Genomic DNA, 20,116 nt, shown 5'->3' with positions numbered 1-20,116 from the left:
GTCAGGAAGTTTCTCCTTAGTTCTAGATTGCTTCTCTCCTTGACTAGTTTCCATCCAGAAAATGATTATCTGTGGCAAAAACATGAGCCTCCTTCTGATTAAACCACAGAAGCAGAGCATGAACATCTGGTGGCCAAAAATGTAATTTTGATGAAGGAGCAAGTAGAAGATGAAGAAGAGGGAGATGGCATTTGTCAGATGATTATTATTATATCATGCTTGTATAAACAAACTCATCCCATGCTTGTACTCAGCTGGACTCAACTCAGTCTACAACTGCTACTCCAGAAGATTTTATATTCTTTGATAGGCATTTGATTTTGAATACTTTCAGTTCTTAGCTTGGATTCCTGAGGCTCTAAAGCAGGAGTGGGCAATTAATTTTCCCAAAGGCCAAAAAAGAATCTGGGACTTACAAGAAACATTGAACATGGAAAAGATAATTTGTACTCTAAGACAACAAAGTAAATTTGAGGATAAGGAAAAAGATTTGACAAAATGGATTGCTGAGCTGTTGGGAGTACCACAAGAAATGGGGAGGAGACAAGGGATGATAAGAGTAATCTTCAATGAATATGAAGGGGAAAAATCTTTTTACAAAGACATGATGTTTGATTTGCCTACTATATCCACGACAACATTTACTAGATTATGGAAAGATTCTTTGATTAGTGGAATATATTGATTGGGAAAGATGCTTGGAAAAATAAGAGGGCTAAAGTGAGAATTGAGGAATTAGATGATGGGGTGTATCAGAGAGAATATTTAAAAATTAAACACTTGTTTGAATATGGTTGAAGAAATAGAAAGGTATTAGTTTAAGAGGGATGGACCCTCCAAGTAAGACAGTATTTTTTGTTTTCTCTTTTTTTATTTTGTTTTTTGATATGAGAAATACAAAAATGTTTGGGATGATCCGTATAAAGGAAATGTTTTAGATATTTAAATGAATTTTAAAAAAATTCCAATGGATAACTAAAATGGAAAAATGTTTTGAATAGAGTTAAAAGATTAGATGATTGGATTTATTAAATGATTTAAATGATTTAAATGATTTATTAAATGATTTATTAAATGGATTTAAAGATTAAACATAGGTTTAATTATGGATAAAAAGAACAGAAAAAAATGGAAATAAGTGTATACTAGTTTTAAGTAGTATATTATTTTCTTATTTTTCTCTCCTTTTTTCTTTCTCTCTCTCTCTCTCTCTCATCTTTTCTTTTTCTTTGTTTTTCTTTTGTGTCTTTTTCTTACTTACTTTTTAAGACATGAAAATAGATTTAAATACTTTAAGGTAATTAAGTCTGGGAAAATTTTAACCAGTAAGAATGTTTTGAACATTGTAGGGAAAATAAATTTAAATAAGAATTGTAAACAGGATTCATGATGAAGCAACTAAGATGACCAGATATAAAAGAAGCATGATATTGATGTGATTATTATTGGTAGAAATTTTAGAGAAATCTTTATATTTAATTGTTACTTATCAAATTAATAAGAATTGTATTAATTTAAGGTTGCAAAAAGAATATTATTGGAGGAAGAGAAAATCAAGGAAAGCTATTATGTGGACTTTGGAATACATAAACTGACTGTTAATGATTACTTTGTAAACATAAACCCAGACAATACGCTGTTTACCAAATATCAAGGTGTTTATGTTAAAAAATCAAGAAAATATATTTTTAAAAAAGAATCTGGGACTGCTGTGGAAGTCTACAATTCTGTTCAATATTAATTTTATTGTTTTATAAAAAGCAATAGATTATATGGTTTTGATTACTATAAACACACATGCATACATACTTGCATAAAGTGAAAAAAAGTACCCGTCTCTTTTAAAATAAAAGGAATGCAATTGTATTGCATGCTTGATGTACATTTATTTACATTTGATTTCTAATTTCCAATTGACCTCACATGGGCCATTCAGGGACAGCCAAAGGGCCAGATATTGCCTGGGAGCTGCAAAATGCCTAGGTCTGCTCTAAAGTATGATTGTCAAAATTCTGAGTTGCTTGGCCACACTGAGTGAAGAGGAATTGTTTAGGGCTGCATAAAGGTAAAGGTAAAGGTTCCCCCGCACATGCGTGCTAGTCATTTCCGTCTCTAGGGGCCGGTGCTCATCTCCGAAGAGCCAGCGCTTGTCCGAGGACGTCTCCGTGGTCATGTGGCCGGCATGACTAGACGCCAAAGGTGCATGGAATGCTGTTACCTTCCCACCGGAGCGGTCCCTGTTTTTCTACTTGCATTTTTACGTGCTTTCAAACTGCTAGGTTGGCAGAAGCTGGGACAAGTAACAGGCGCTCACTCTGCTACATGGCACTCAAGAGACTGGGGAGAATAAACTTCAGCAAGTGCTCTACGTTTTGGTAAGTCTTTCCTTTCTGTTACTCACTGATCAGCTCTCCAATTGTCTACAACAGAGTTTCCCAACCTTTCCAGTTTTGCAGACTGGCACCAATGGGGGGGAGAGGGGAATGGTTCTATGCGAATGGTGGGAATGTGCTCACCCATGGCTCATGCAAGGGGTGATGCAAGTGGCCTGATTTTGAACAGCTCCTGGCTCAGTAATGGTCCATGCCCCAGGGATTGGGAACCTCTGATCTACAAGATTCTCTGCCATACACCCAAGCAGAAAATTAAGTTAGAGTAAATGAGCTTGTCGATCAGAAGGTCAGCAGTTTGGCGGGTCAAATCCCGAGTGCCACGTAGCAGAGTGAGCGCCTGTTACTCGTCCCAGCTTCTGCCAACCTAGCAGTTCGAAAGCACGTAAAAATGCAAGTAGAAAAATAGGGACCACTACGGTGGGAAGGTAACAGCGTTCCGTGCGCCTTTGGCATCTAGTCATGCCGGCCACATGACCACAGAGACGTCCTCGGACAACCGCTGGCTCTTCAGCTTTGAAATGGAGATGAGCACCGGCCCCTAGAGTTGGAAACGACTAGCACGCATGTGCGGCGGAACCTTTGCCTTTACTTTTTAAATGTAAAAAAATGTCTTTCAGAAATCTTTGATGCTGGAGTTCATCAATTACTGTGCTTCTCAGTCTGTCAATGTATTTACATCCATTTGGAATTCCATGTAATAATAATAAAACAAAATCTCTGAAGTTCCTCCCTAGGCCCTTGTTAATATTCCAAGTAATAACCAAATAGTAATAGATAATTCTATCTATTATTACTGAAAAACCAGTTTGCGATCCATAATAAAACTTAGTTCTTTTTAGAGAAATGTTCTTTTTATAAAAAAGAAAAAAGGAGACAAACACTGAGATGTTTTGCAAAAAGAAATGGATTTAAGATTTGGAAAGACTACCTTCTTGGGGTTTCTCAAGGGTCCAATCAGTTTATTCAATATTTGTTTATACGAGCATTACTTTTCAAATTAATACCCATTCACTAAAAGCAATTGTTGAAAGTTTGTTGAGAAAGGCATGCATGATCTCTACACAGAGAATCAAGTGCAAAGATAAACTGGTCAATAAATTTCTTGTGTTCTGTATCTAGATAATTATGAACAGCCTGTAATATATTGTAACATAAAAGGTGCATAAAAGGAATTTACCATTTTTATGCAGGATTCTTTATTCTGTACGCATAAATAAATAAATATTAATACCTATGGGAACAGTACAAGATTTCCCATTTGATTCAGCTTTGTGTTTTGAATTTCAGCTAAACTGAAATTCAAAGGAGTTGCTGAATGCAGCAAGCCCTTGTTTAAAAAGGATTTGTATTAGGTCGGCCATATCATGCCAGGGATAGCATTTCCCAAATTCTGTTCCCTAAGATCTTAAACAAGCCAAGAGTAATGGTTGTAAGAACCTTGCAATTTAGCTTCAGCTGGCACCAATCCATTTTTTCCACCTTTGTTTCCTCTAAGGCTTTATTAGCTACTGAACATTCATAAGCTTAGTTCTGTTTTGAGAGGGCAGCAAATCTCTGCTTGCCACATGTTATGCACACACCTTCCTTCTCCTCCTTCCCCGGCCACAAATAGGTGTGAAATTTAAACCTTTTAACTCAGACAGATTCAAGTCCAGACCAATTTATAAAGCAGATGACACTTTGCAAAAATCAATTTCAGTGGTCAGACTATGAAGGTCAATGGAGATTACATATCATGGAAAAAGTAACAGGAACGTAGGAACGAAGAAAGATCAGCTCTCCAGAGCAATTATGGAAATGTGACACTAACAGAGGCAATCCTTGAGTAGTCTTACTTCAGATAAACACAGGATCCGCCTACATCACCGAAGCAGTTGAAAAGGAAAGAACAGTTTTTATGTTTTAGCAGATTTTATTTTCCCTTTTGCATTTTTCTGCGGGTTTTCTTATGTAGCTTCGTTGTACTGAAAAACTAAGCTAAAAAAGATAACCTTTCCAAATTCTCTAGAAAAATTTTAGGAAGTGAAACTGAATAGACAATTTCTCCAAATTTCTAAGAAGGCATGAGAACTTGTCTAACCATTTGCCAAAGGCAAGACTCTTAATTTTAAGAGGGACAATAGGACCCCTACTGAAAAAAAAAGTCCCTAGGAGGGGTTCCATCCTGATGGCTTCTATGGGGATTTAACAGAAGTCTGGGTAGCCAGGGAGGAGATACAGTGAAAGAGAGAATATTCACAAACTTCATCCTTGCAATTAACTGCAAGAACACTATGAGAAATCTCCAGTGTTACGTTATGTTATATTATGTTAAATAATAATAATAATAATAATAATAATAATAATAATAATAATAATAATAATAATAATAATAATAATAATAATAATAAAATAAAAGTTGGAAGGGACCTTGGAGGTCATCTAGTCCAACCCACTGCTCAGGCAGGAAACCCTATACCATTTCGGACAAATGGCTGTCCAGTCTCTTCTTAAAAACTTCCAGTGTTGGAGCATTCACCACTTCTGGAGGCAGGTTGCTCCACTGATTAATTGTTCTAACTGTCAGGAAGTTTCTCCTTAGTTCTAGGTTGCTTCTCTCCTTGACTAGTTTCCATCCGTTGTTTCTTGTCCTGCCTTCAGGCACTTTGGAGAATAGCTTGACTCCCTCTTCTTTGTGGCAGCCCTTGAGATATTGTAAGACTGCTATCATGTCTCCCCTCGTCCTTCTCTTCATTAAACTAGACATACCCAATTCCAGCAACCGTTCCCTATATGTTTTCGTCTCCAGTCCCCTAATCACCTTTGTTGCTCTTCTCTGTACTCTTTCTAGAGTCTCAAAATCTATTTTACATTGTTATGTTGTTATGTTATGTTATGTTATGTTATGTTATGTTATGTTATGTTACGTTACGTTATGTTATGTTATGTTATGTTAATATTTGTATTATATTATATTAATATAATATATGGCCTAGTGGATAACTGAATTAGACCTGGAAGCAGACTGACAACCAGCGCAGTTCCTGAAGCAGAGGTGTAACATGTGCCATTCTAAGGGGCTCACATAACTATATCTGTATCACTATATTTTGCAGCAGCTGAAGCTTCTGGATAATCTTCAGAGGCAGTTCTATGTACAGCCCATTGCAGAAATCCAAATAGCAGGTGGCTAGGAAGAGGCACAACTGACACATGATACAAAACTTTGATTACGCCCTATGTTAGGGGCTTCTTAAGGAAATAGTTCAGAACTCTTCTGTTTTCTGTGAGGTTTTGCAGGCTGTGCTATCTGCCGGGGATAATGGGAAGCTACATCTCCCATGCTATCCTGAGAGAAATCCCTCCCAATGTTTTTCTGTGCATTTAGTTACATACTACCATTTCTCATTTGTGGCTTGATTCCTGAATTTTTCTCTTTTCAAAAGAACTAAGTGAAGCATTGCAGTTGAGATAAAAGTAATATGCAAGTGAGCATATTTAGGAAGAAAAATGTAAACATAAGCAAAGGTCTAGTGCCGCATGCGGCTCTTTCAGCCATCTCCTGCGGCTCCCAGTCCTCTGCCATGTGCAGTCCAAAAAAAAAAAAAGTGGGACTAAAAAAGTTCAACCAATCAATTCAAATATGCAGGGTAGGTGCATATCTCGCCTTGGCTCCACTCTTCAGTCAAACCCTGTTCTGCGCATGTACGCACATGCGCACACATGTTTTGCGGCTCCCAGTTTTTCCTTTTGTGAGGGAACCGGTTCCGAGTGGCTCTTTCACTGTTTCAGGTTGCTGACTACTAGACTCTAGTGTAAGCATCTATTTTGAATGAACATTGGGCCCAGATCTAAATTTTCAGTTTATGTCTAGTTTAATGAAGAGAAGGACTAGGGGTGACATGATAGCAGCATTCCAATATCTCAGGGGCTGCCACAAGGAAGAGGGAGTCAAGCTATTCTCCAAATCACCTGAAGGCAGGACAAGAAGTAATGAATGGAAACTAATCAAGGAAAGAAGCAACCTAGAACTAAGGAGAAACTTCCTGACAGTTAGAACAATTAACCAGTGGAACAACCTGCCTCAAGAAGCTGTGCATGCTCCACCAATGGAAGTTTTTAAGAAGAGACTGGCCAGCCATTCGTCTGAAATGGTATAGGGTTTCCTGCCTGAGCAGGGGGTTGGACTTGATGACCTTCAAGGTCCCTTCCAACTTTACTATTATGATTATGATTATGATTATGATTATGATTGGGTCCAGCACACAATCCTGTTTTACCCCATTGGAAATGGCAAATGCAGATGACGTGTCATTGTTGTAAATAACCTATCCTGTTATCAAAGAGTAGCTCAATCAACTTCACAGCGTTTTTTTGGGACATCCCTAAAATCTCAGGATGATCCAAAGCGCCTCCCTGTTTAAAGTGTCAAATGCCTTTTTCAGGACAATGAAGACAGAAAAACAAAGAAGCTTGGTCTGCTTGATGCACTTCTCTTGGACTTACCTCATGACGATCATGTCTGTTATACTCTTTTGTGGATGAAAACTGCACTGAGCCTCTGGAAAATTACTTTCCAAGACAGTAACAAGTCTCTTCAGGAGAATGTACCATATTTTCTGGCGTATAAGACGACTTTTTAACCCATGAAAATCTTCTCAAAAGTCAGGGGTCGTCTTATACGCCGGGTGCTGAAACTTTAGGGACAGGGCTGGCTGGAAAACCTGGAGCGGATCTCCCATTTTGTCTGTGCAGGGAAAGCGGGACCAATTGGAGAAGAAGCTGCAGTCTGTGATTTTTTACAGGCTGGGGTCTGGGAGCCTTTCCTTCTAAAGTTGAAGAGCAGGTGCAGTCTATCCCAACTTGAAAGGCAGGTGGGGAATGCAGCAGTCAGAGCAGCTGCTTAGCTCTAAGGACACATTTGACTCAGGAACTGGGCAGGCTGGCTGGAAAACCTGGAGCGGATCTCCCATTTGGTCTTTTTTTAAAAAATCCCATTTATATCCTGCCCTTCTCCGAAGACTCAGGGTGGCTTACAATTTAAAGCACAAACTAATGTGCTTAGCAATAGCCTTCATTCTATGTATATGCCTGCTTATTAGGGCTTTCCCCCCCCCCAAGCAGCATTATTACAAAGTCAGCTTATTGCCCCCAACAATCTGGGTCCTCATTTTACCTACCTCGGAAGGATGGAAGGCTGAGTCAACCTTGAGCCTCGTGGGATGCAAACCTGCACTAATTGCAGGCAGCTGGTGTTACTTAAGGCTCTGCGCAGGGAAAGCTTTAGAGTGAATTAGGAAAAGTTTAATCCACTTGCACTGTTTTATGTTTACATGTTTGATGACAAACAGCCTTATGTTTATAAGTGACAGTTTTCCTACTAAGTACTTGCATGTCGTAAGCATTTGAATTAAAATTACCATATTAAAATCAAACCTTATGTTTTTAAATTTCTATTTGGTGTGCGTTGGAAGAGGGGTAATCTTATACAGTGAGTATAGCCGAAACCCTATAATTTAACAGGAAATGTAGGGGGTCGTCTTATACGCCCAGTCGTCTTATACGCTGGAAAATACAGTAGATCTTGCCTGCAATGAACAGCAGTGAGATACTTCTGTAGTTTCTGTAATCTCATTTGCTTGCCATGTTTTTATAGAGAGTCCCAATAAAGACAGCTTGGAAATCATCAGGCATTTCCACGGTGGACCAAATTACTTCCAAGATGTCTTGGGACACCTATAAGATATTTGGGCTTACTGCTTTGTAGATCTCAGCAAGAATGCCCTCTTCTTTGTTGCTTTATTTGAATTCATCTGGAGGTCATTTTCTTGATCTCATTGTTTTTGTCTGTACTTTTGACTGCAGATGCTTAAATTTGCCTTTTTCTTTCTTTCTTTCTTTTTTTGAGAGAGAAATGATGGATTGTTCTGCTAGTCTGCATAGACCTTATTCTTGGCCTGGCAGCTGATGAAATGGTCCCATGGTTTTCATCAAACCAGTCTTGATGTGCCCTGGCTTTCAATCTAAGCACAGTTGTTGCAGTCTGAGTGATGACTTCTTTAAACTACATCTACTTTTCAGAACTGGTTCCTACAAGTGGTAAATTGCCAGAGAGTTGTTCATTAACTATATCTTGGAAGTGTAGGACTTGATCTGGGCCTTGCAGTCTGCTGACGTTGAATGACTTTCTAACAGTCCTTGGTTGCTTGGTTACTTATGATATAAAGGAACTATGTTTAGGACCAACTGGAGCACCCTCACTCACATGGTGAGGATAGGGTGATGTCTTTAAGATTGTGCTGATATACTACTCATCAAGTAGGTGCCAACGATTGGACCAGGGATGCATCCAGATAGTTTTGTGTTTGTTTGCATATCTGAATATTGTGTTAGCAATGCACAAATTGTGCTCAACACATTTGCTCAGAAGCAGCAGATAGTTGTTATTTATTCCCCCCTCCCCTGTTTCCCAAGGACTCCACCCCAGTTGTTATTGTTTATCCCTACCTAAGCATTGAAGTTGCCCAGAATGACAAGTTTTCACTAGCAAAAGTTATTCAAGTAATCTGGTTCAAGGTTTCTCATAGAAACCTTCCTTGCCTTCATCAGGACTTGTGAAATTGGTCCATGGGTGCTCACAGTGGTGACACACTGACACTTGCTGACAGGAAAGTGGAATTTCATAATGTGTTCATTCATTTCAAAGCCAAGATGAGATAAGTGGGCACATCATCAGAAATCAGGAAGAGATCTCAAGATCAAGCTATAAAGATGCTATGAAAGAAATCCTATATCAGCCAAGGGGACTTGCAAACTATGGCTGCTGATAGAACCTGCTGATGACCCCTGTGCCTCTACTGAAGCCTCCACCGGCTTTGAAGATAGCCAGTGCCCAAAACCGATAGAAAACCATGAGTAGTGTCAACAAATAACTCTCTCCCCATTTACTATAACAATGGACTTCCAATGCTCTCATTGTCCTAGACTCTGTGCTTCTAGACTGGAATTGCAGAGTCACCTCTGTGTCCACAGATGAACTATCAAACCATGTCTTCTTCAAACCTAAAGACTATCATATTGGTATATAAGTATCCCACATATGTACTTTTTTCGTGCAGAAAAGATCAGATGCTACCAGACAGCTGTTACTTACAACTACATTCATATCAAGCCAATTTTGGCAGTTAGTCATTTAACTCCTCTTCAAGCCAAGTCCTCATTTAATAGACTGCGATGAATCTACTGATATCAGTGGACAATACTGTAAATTATGACTATTTATTGATTACAGTGGTTCTATTTTAATTACATCTAAATCTGACTTCAACCTATATTTTGGACATTGTTACCCGAGTAGGACATAATAGAAACTGTGCTGCTAATTGCAGACATAATCTTCTAAAATATTTTGCTGAAGAATGTGGGGAGGATTTTGTCTATTAGCTACAATATTGATCAGTATAGACTATAAGAAAGTCTGCTTCATAAACAGCAAGAGTTCTTCTGCTAGCAAGCTACCATTTTGACAGGTCTTTAAACCAACACAAATCTTTTCTTCAAGAAGCTATAAGGAAAATATTTTTGTCAGTTCCATGGCATAATTAAAATACCTGGTGTTTTCAGTAAAGCCACCTTTTGGGATCACGACTATGAATCCAAGAACGAATGAATCATCTCTCATATTATTTTAAATATATTGCAGAATACTTTTTTTCCCAGTCACATCTGAGCTTGCAAAGGAAAACAAAGAGTTATTAACCTCCCAACACATAAGTTCTCTTTTGTCAACAGAACACTGGTTTCTGCTGAAAGTGTTTCATTTCTTTATTATAACCAATAAAATTCTAAGACACAAAAACTACAATGTACAATTTCAAGAGGAATAGCAGGATTAAAAAGAGGGATAATTTTATAATGAAGTAAGAAGGTGCTCTTGGCAAATAGATGGGGAAGAAATGGAGGTAGTGACAGATTTTATTTTCCTGGGCTCCAAGATCACTGCAGATGGGGACTGTAGCCAAGAGATTAGAAGACGCTTGCTCCTGGGGAGGAAAGCTATGGCAAATCTAGACAGCACACTAAAAAGCAGAGACATCACCCTGTCAACAAAAGTGCTTATAGTCAAGGCTATGGTCTTCCCAGTTGCAATGTATGGCTGTGAAAGTTGGACCATAAGAAAGGCTGAGCACCAAAGAATTGAAGCCTTTGAACTATGGTTCTGGAGAAGACTCCTGTGAGTCCCTTGGACTGCAAGGCGATCAAACCGGTCAGTCCTAGAGGAGGTCAACCCTGACTGCTCTTTAGAAGGCCAGATCCTGAAGCTGAAACTCAAATACTTTGGCCACCTAATGAGAAGGAAGGACTCACTGGAGAAGAGCCTAATGCTGGGAAAGGTTGAGGGCAAGAGAAGAAAGGGACGACAGAGAATAAGGTGGCTGGATGGAGTCACTGAAGCAGTAGGCATGAGCCTAAATGGACTCCAGAAGATGGTAGATGACAGGAAGGCCTGGAGGAACGTTGTCCATGAGGTTGCGATGGGTCAGACATGACTTTGCAACTAACAACAACAAGAAAGCGCAATGACCAAGCAGTTAAGATGCTGGGCTTGTTGACCAGAAGATTGGCAGTTTGAGACCCAAGTACTGCTTGATGGGGTGCACTCCCATCCTTGCCCAATTCTTACCAACCTAGCAATTCGAAGTCATGTAAATGTAAGTAGATACATTCTCTACACACTCTTTAATATTCTCCCACCAAAATTGCCCCTATGCATTTAATTTCATGTAATAATAACTTGATGGTCTATGTATGATAAAGAACAGAAGCAAGAACTGAAAAAATGTATTTGAAGAAATCCAAGTTCCATAGCATAGCTTTTTATTTGTTTCTTCAAAAGCAGAAAAATAGGAAGGAAAATATTAAAGAATAAATTATCTTTAATAGTGAGACCTGTGTACAAATGTCAGAGCACAAATGCTTTAATTTAGTATTTTTTTAAAAAAGAAAGAAAAACTTTGACAATGATTCAGTTCAAAGTTCACTGATCTCCATAAAATTTTCTTTAAAAAAACTATTGAGTTTAGGAAGAGATATAGAACTGTTCTAATTCAAATATGATCATAATAAACTAGGGAGAAAAAAATAATGTATAATATTTATCATGTTTTCTACTGTGAAGTCTAATATTTAAAACACATATCTTTGAAGCCATTAATACTTCTGTCTGCAAATCACTGGACCAGAAAAGGACAATGTGTGAGGCAGACAAATACTTTCTTTTAAACATTTACATAGGAAATATATAACCTATTACTTTTTTAGCAAAGCAACTGGGGAGAGACATTACCAAGAAAACTGTATTCTGACTTTTTTTTCTTCCAAAAGGGGGTTACGGAATACTGGAAATTGCTATCCAACACTTCTCAAAGATACCAGATCAGGCAAATATGATCCAACTATATTGTTGGGAAAACATGCTTTAGGAGGCAAATTATACCTAAATCAAATTCTAAATAATTATTCTATCATCAACAGACAGCAAGTTCATAAATAAAATTTTAATATTCATACTTACTCTTTCCTTGTCATGATGTAGCCATATTCTTCCACTTGGGAAGACTTTGCATCTAACTTGAGGCCTTCTCCCATCTTTTCTTGAGTTGCTTCGTAAACACTTTCATCTTGAAGCCACATATTCTTAATCCAGTGATGAAGCTCACTTAGCTCCTTGGAGCTCGGTTCAGACTCTGCTTTTTTTTTAGCAGTCAGTTCTCTTGAGAAGGTTTCGCTCTTTACATTTTCAATCCCAGCCTTGACTTCTTCAGATGAAGAAGAGAGGTCTAAATCATCTGATTTTTTCATTTCTGTTTTAAAGGGTTCTTTGGAGAAATATGACCTTGGCAGATTTTCAGGAACCATATTTTTACTCAGGAAATCTGGTACTTTTGAATCTAGATGGTCCTCCTATAATAAACAAACAACAAATACATCTATTTTATTATAGTTCCTTGTGTCTAATTCATCAGTTCAGCTTTAAAGTATAGAGTTTACACAAATCTTATGCTATAAGAATTATTTTGGCAGTTTTTATGTTGGTAGTCTTTCTTGAGGATGAAAAACGCTGGAATTCATCTAAGCTGAATGTTAACTTAAACACATCCTAGGCTATACTAAAGAACAAAGGAAAAAAATCCCACTTTTCAACTTAATTGTATTTATTTTTCAAGAGGCCACACATTTTGGGACATGTGTTTCCAAACATCTCTCTTTTATGGGTCTCCATGAAAACACTCACTGTTGTTTGCTAGCAAATTTTAAAACATTAATTCATTGCTTGGAAGAATTTATAGCAGTAAACCTTTGCTTAAAACCACATTTTAAGCAAAATGGTTTTAGCTGTATATACCACAGTGAAAACTCTTGTGATACATCACTTTTCTTCAGATCTTACCAACATATAGTTATCATTTTTTCAGTGCTGAAGAAAATAATATCCTTAAGTATACTTTATGGATTTTGGGCACAGGAAAACTGCTATGAAAACCAGCTATTTTCCTATGCAGAATACACTTGCTAGCTCCATTGCTAACAGAATGTTCCCAATAATGTTCTTCATCCAAATTATGTAACTATATATTCACCCACAGTCCTAGCAAATATATATTCTAGCAATTTTGGGATGACTTTTAATTAGCATTATTCTAGGGACAATATTAAGAACGAAATCATTTTGATATATTCTGCTCTCCATTTGGGTTTTCATTGGTCAGAGGAGAAAATCATTCTGAATAGGAAGAATTTAGATTAAATCACTGCAAACCTAAACAGATTTATACGACTGAATCAAATATATTCCTAACGGCACAGGTTAAACCTTCCAGCCTACATTAAATATTTTAATTGTTTAGTTATGTTGAGTACTTGCAGTAGTGACAAATCAGTAGAATCAAGTCACTACAATGAATCCTCATTGGCATTGCTTTAGAATAGAATAGAGCTGGAAGGGACCTTGGAGGTCTTCTAGTCCAACCCCCCTGCTTTATTATCCTGAACCTAGAGACTCTAGTCCAGGGGTGTCAAACTCAATTTCATTGAGGGCCGCATCAGCACTGCGGTTGCCCTCAGGGGGCCGGGTGGATATGGCCAGGGTGGGCGTGGCCTACTGGTTGGGCGTGGCTAGAGTGCATATGGCCTACTGGGTGGGCATGGCCAGCTCTACATCGTTTGCATGAAGGGTGCCTAGGGGGGCCCGGGCAGGAGTGGGACAGATCTGAGGGTCTCTGGCAGAAGGAGGGTCTCTGGGCCAGGGCCAAGGCAGTGGGGGCCGTTCCCTCACTGTTTCCAGGATGGCTTTGCGGGCCACATGAAACCACTTCGCGGGCCGGATCCGGCCCCCGGGCCTTGTGTTTGACATGTCTGCTCTAGCCCTATCAAAATTAAACTATTTTTATTACGTTTAGAATATCTTATTTCCCCTGTATGTTAAGAAAAAAAATATATGCAGTATGAATTTGTGTTGTTAACTTACCTCTTTTTTAACCTCAGCAGCAATGTTCCATGCCCCCTTATCTGTGGAAACAAGCATTTATTGTGAGACATAAAACACAGACATTGCTTTGGTTTTCTGTACAATGTGACATTATTACTGTACAGTAAACATTAAGATGTTGTGGCTAAATGACAAAAGTAAAAACATAGATCAAGTTTGTCACTTCAACTCCATTTGGACACTTTGCTAATGCAAGATCAATTGAAGCCATGCTGTAAGAGTGCATTACATTAATTAGTTCAATAGTACGGCTGACAAATTTACCTCTGTTTATCAGTGCCTGGAAAAAAATCAATAACTTGTCCTGCTAGCCCAGAAAAAATGTTTACAGTAATAAATGAGAAACCGCAGTGGATTTATGACTTAGGTGTTTCTCAAGAAAAGGGTTTTCTGATGTCTTTTATTTCACACTTACTCGAGATAATTATTTCAGAGTTATAGTAGCAATACATTATTAAATACTTGAGTTGGTTACTGGATTAAGACTCCACATCCACCCTAGTTCCTATCTTAAATATTTTTTGTTAATTTTAATGTTCTATATTGTTGGTTTTATCTGTCGCAAGCCTCCCAGAGTTGCTTGATAACAAGATAGGTGGCATATAAATTTAATAAACAAGGACAAACAAGGATAGGAACAAAAAAAATCTGTACTATAGTAAAAAGTGTTTATGCATTTCTGTGAATTAAGAATAAATTAATGACAGATCCTTCACACCTGGAATACTGCATCCAGTTTTGGTCACCACAATGTAAAAAAGATGACGAGACTCTAGAAAGAGTACAGAGAAGAGCAACAAAGATAATTGGGGGACTGGAGGCTAAAACATATAGGGAACGGTTGCTGGAATTGGGTATGTGTAGTTTAATGAAGAGAAGGGTGAGGGGTGACATGATAGCAGTGTTCCAATATCTCAGGGGCTGCCACAAAGAAGAGGGAGCCAAGCTATTCTCCAAAGCACATGAAAGCAGGACAAGTAATGGATGGAAACTAGTCAAGGAGAGAAGCAACCTAGAACTAAGGAGAAACTTCCTGACAGTTAGAACAATTAATCAGTGGAGCAACCTGCCTCCAGAAGTGGTGAATGCTCCAACACTGGAAGTTTTTAAGAAGAGACTGGACAGCCATTTGCCTGAAATGGTATAGGGTTTCCTGCCTGAGCAGGGGGTTGGACTAGATGACCTCCAAGGTTCCTTCCTCCTTCTCCTTCTCCTTCTCCTTCTCCTTCTCCTCCTTCTCCTTCTCCTTCTCCTTCTCCTTCTCCTTCTCCTTCTCCTTCTCCTTCTCATTATTATTATTATTATTATTATTATTATTATTATTATTATTATTTCATGTGTGCTTCATATATAAGTAACAACCATGACAGAAAGATACATTCACACACATGCTATCTAGATTCCTAGCTCACGTGTCAATGAACAATAATGCTGAAAGCTTTATTATCTGCAAGTTGCTCAGAGTCTTGAGAAACAAGCAGCATAGACTAAGGTAATAAATATTAATTCATAATAGGAAGGCCCTGAATTCAAGAACACGCCATTCTTATAGAACAAGATTTGTTCATAAACTTGAAAATTATTCTCAAAAAGATTTGCCTTTTTGTGTTTAACAGATGTATCATTTGAAATATTTAGTGCTTAGTTAAACCAACACACACACTTGCAATCAATGGTGGTAAAGTTAATCATGACTATTTAAGTCCTATTGATTTCAAAGGGCTTCCTTTTTGTACCACTCAGACCACATCTATCCTATATATTGGGGGGATATATCACTCTGTCACCAGAGGTGAGAACTGCTCCAAACCTTTTGGCCTTCTAGAAAGGTATTAAAACTTGGCTTTACTGGTTGGCCTGGGGCCTGGAGGAGGGCACTCACTGCTGGAGGTGTTTTATGGGTTACGAAGACCTCATCCTCACCCTTTCGTCTCTTGGTTCTGGTTTCAGTATAGTTTTTAAAATCTCAATCTATCTTGCTTTAATGTTTTAATACTTCAATTATTTTTCTACCTGTTTTATAACCTGTAAGCTGCTCAGAGACACCTTATAGGGGAGATAGCCGGCATAAAAAATTAATAAATGCATAAATAAATAATATGCAATAGCTAGCTAATCACATTTATATTAGAGTTAAATATATAAAACTCAAGTTAGGGACGTGGTGGCTCAGTGGGTTAGGACGCTGAGCTTGTCAATCAGAAGGTCGGCAGTTTGGCGGGTCGAATCCCGAGTGCCGCATAACAGAGTGAGCACCTGTTACTCGTCCCAGCTTCTGCCAACCTAGCAGTTCAAAAGCACATAAAAATGCAAGTAGAAAAATAGGGACCACTACGGTGGGAAGGTAACAGCGTTCCGTGAGCCTTTGGTGTCTAGTCATGCCAGCCACATGACCACGGAGACATCCTCGGACAAGCGCTGGCTCTTCGGCTTTGAAACGGAGATGAGCACCGGCCCCAAGAGTCGGAAGCGACTAGCACGCATGTGCGGGGGAACCTTTACCTTACCTTTATATAAAACTCAAGTTAGTCACTATCAGTAAAGCGATAAAGAATGATCACTAATTTTAAATACAACATCAGTTTTAAGGGGTGCATCTATATCTAAAGGCTTTAAGCAATCCTAACTTACACTCTTTTTCCACTCACCCCCTGAATTTCCACTACAAATGTTCCTTACAAATTAGTGGGTAATAGGAAAACCACTTTTCTTTGTTCAAAAAGTTTTCCTCTGAAAGACACTATCCCAAATCCTCACATTACCCTAATCCTAGCTCTCTAATACAAATGCCTACAAATGAATAGTGCCACAGCGCCATTTGTGCTCACTTATCATCTGGATCAAATTACAACTGAGTGATAATTACCAGCCCCGTCCTTGAACACATCATAATCACAACAAGGGTAAAGGAAAGCAAGAGAAAAGCTAAGGTTTTTTTTTTCTTTCTCTTAGTAATACTTTGCAAGGTATTTTAATCTGATTATGTAAAAAATTAAAATAAAGGAAACTGCTGTACTGAATATAATACCTTGGACATGAAAACCTTCATTCCCTCCCATTTCATAATCATATTCTCCTTCTCCATCCACTCCTGTTGCAGTTCTCTCTCCTTCAATCTTCCCAGTGGCGTTGCTCTTTTTTTTATTTGTATCAACAATTTGAACAGCTTCAGCAATGATATCGGCCATCTTGTCCAGCTCCGATGGGCTCAATTTATCTACATCCACATGATGTTTCCTCAGGTCTCTCAAAACGTCTTGAATAAATATTTCTTAAGAAAAAGGGGAGGGAAGCTTGATTACTTGTGAAAAGTTTAATATTATGTATAAGAAAAAGAGAAACAAAGCATCGCTGCTTTGGCTGCAGTCTTCAATAGGAAATATTTAATTATCTACAAGTCCTTGTTGTATTATTCATGGCTAATAGGTATTCATAAACATAACCTCAGAAATATTTTTTCTTTTTCTTCATATGTTTACTGAATTGATTCAACTGAATTAATTTTTAAAATTATTTTCTTATATAAGTGATTTTATAATTGCAAACAATCCCTACTGAAACAATTGATTTGACATGAACTGATAGTGAAATATACTCATACCCAAACCAGTAAACTAATATTCCTGAATACAATAAAATGATTGCATCCAACAATTATCCCATAAATAGACATTTACTTCACTCTACATCGGGAGTCCCCAACCCCTGCACCACGGCCCACTACTGGGCCATGTGCCATTAGGAACTGAGCAGCAGAAGTAGTAGGCAAATGCACGCGTGCATCCCCACTTGTGTGAGCAGTGGGCAAGTGCATACTCCATTTGCACAAGAAGCAGGTACATGTGCCTGCTGCTCACCCAGAACCATCCCCTCTTCCCCCTGCCAGTCTGCAAAGCCAAAAAGGTTGGTGAACTCTGTTCTACATCAACACTTGCCCTGTAATAAATCCCAACTATGATTTGATGTAACAGTTAAAGCAATAGGCTTTAAGCTGGGAGACTGAGTACTACTCCTTCCTCCTGCACAAAACCAAATGAGTGATCTTGGACTGCTAGAATCCAGGTAATATATAATAAATGCTTATCAAGAGCAAAGTATTAGAACTTGAAAATAAGAACAACAATAATAGGTATACCAGCAATGGAATATATATCCTTATTAGATTCTTGAAAGTTAAAATATTAACAATTTAAGTCAATAATTTATTGCTCTTTAGTAAGGATTTTTTTCAGCTATCTATAATCAGCACCATTGCTTCTGAGTGGAGCCCAGGAACTTTCAGTATTTTAATCTATGCCTGAAAGCAATGAAAAAATGGGATAATTTTGTAGCAGCCAGGTCTTGAACTTTCTCAGTTTGGCTTCCAAGAGAAGGAGGAGGAGGAGGAGGAGGAGGAGGAGGAGGAGGAGGAGGAGGAGGAGGAGGAGGAGGAGGAGGAGGAGGTGGTACACTGAGATTCATCTGTACTGCAGTCAAATTCCTTGAGTGTCTAATCACACTTGGCCAAATAAGGCATTCATTCCTATATATATGAGAATATATGCACCATGTATTAAAAAACTTATTTGGACATGAATTTATAATCAAGATGAAAGAAATATTAATATTGATGTATATTTAAATGTAAAAATGTGTCTGTGCTATTAAGAATTAATTTGCATCTATATCATTTACATCTATATCATAATGAGAAGGAGGAAGATATTTAGTTGATGTTCACACAATGTACTAAAGGACTAATTAACCAAACTAATTTTACATGGTGTGCAAATGTAGCATACGTGATTAATTTGTAACTCTATGTATTATATGAATCCCCATCATGGGTTAAGTTAACTATGCATGTGTGATGCTGCCACAGCCATTTTGAAAATAAATATATCCCTGAATATTGTGCAATTTTTATTCAGGTTCCCTTTCTCCCTCTTTTTCCTCCACTTGGGCTTCCACATCCTAGACATATGATTTTAAATCCACTTTCTCACATTCAAGAAAAGTCTCTGAATCAGGAAGTCAAGTTCTAAACCTAGTTCAGATTGTTTCTAAGTTTAAATTCTAAAATCCTACCTAGTAAGATTATCATAGACAATGTTGATATAATTAAACAATTTGGTATTAATCCTTTGTTGTTGTTGTTAGTTGCGAAGTCGTGTCCGACCCATCGTGACCCTATGGACAATGTTTCTCCAGGCCTTCCTGTCCTCTACCATCTTCTGGAGTCCATTTAAGCTCACGCCTACTGCTTCTGTGACTCCATCCAGCCACCTCATTCTCTGTCGTCCCGTTCTTTTATTGCCGTCAATCTTTCCCAGCATTAGGCTCTTCTCCAGTGAGTCCCTCCTTCTCATTAGGTGGCCAAAGTATTTGAGTTTTAGCTTCAGGATCTGGCCTTCTAAAGAGCAGTCAGGGTTGATCTCCTCTAGGACTGACCGGTTTGATCGCCTTGCAGTCCAAGGGACTCGCAGGAGTCTTCTCCAGCACCATAGTTCAAAGGCTTCAATTCTTTGGCGCTCAGCCTTTCTTATGCTCCAACTTTCACAGCCATACATTGCAACTGGGAAGACCATAGCCTTGACTATACGCACTTTTGTTGACAGGGTGATGTCTCTGCTTTTTAGTGAGCTGTCTAGATTTGTCATGGCTTTCCTCCCCAGGAGCAAGCGTCTTTTAATTTCTTGGCTATAGTCCCCATCTGCATTAATCCTTTAGACATATAGTAGTTATTCCAGTTTGGTTAGTAGTTAAGGGATCAAGGTAGAAACTTAGTGACTGTGAGTTCTAGTCTTCCTTAGGTATAAACGTTAGCTGGGTGATCTTGGGCCAGTCAATCTCTCAGCTCAACTCATCACACAAGGTCGTTGTGGGCAAAATAGTTCAAGGAAGGAGTATTAGGTATATTCGGCACCATGAGTTATGTACAAAAATAGTAAAGGACACACACAAATCTATTCCTAAAGCAGAGCTCTCATAGCAGTTTCTTAAGCCCACTACATAAAACTCAGCCAGCACAAGAAGCCAGCATAACATCCCTTATTCTGGATACAATAAACTCAAAAATAAGGATTCTGAAAAGTGCTCTGAAACTAGTAACTTGTTGTGAAATAGGATCAATTAGGAAAAGCTCACAATGCTACCTCAAACATTTATATGTCAACATAGGCTTATTAAAATAAATTTTAGTAATTCTTTATAGATT

The 20,116-nt window shown here is 38.3% G+C and overlaps 1 protein-coding gene across 1 annotated transcript in view; it reads right to left on the bottom strand.

The window, feature by feature from the left end:
* Positions 1–20,116, bottom strand: part of PTPRN2 (protein tyrosine phosphatase receptor type N2) — a gene marked incomplete at its 3' end in the record, with an annotated part of 756,267 nt that overhangs the window by 506,592 nt on the left and 229,559 nt on the right. The window contains exons 7-9 of the mRNA XM_083376709.1: positions 16,949–17,191; positions 13,900–13,940; positions 11,947–12,335 (exon numbers count right to left, since the gene is read on the bottom strand). Coding sequence (XP_083232835.1) covers positions 11,947–12,335; positions 13,900–13,940; positions 16,949–17,191 — 673 coding nt within the window. The remainder of the gene's footprint in view (positions 1–11,946; positions 12,336–13,899; positions 13,941–16,948; positions 17,192–20,116) is intronic.

Source organism: Vipera ursinii (assembly GCF_947247035.1).
Source record: "Vipera ursinii genome assembly, chromosome: Z".
Lineage (NCBI taxonomy): Eukaryota > Metazoa > Chordata > Lepidosauria > Squamata > Viperidae > Vipera > Vipera ursinii.
Note: the sequence above shows the minus strand (reverse complement) of the source record. Positions and strands in the feature narration are given on the sequence as shown.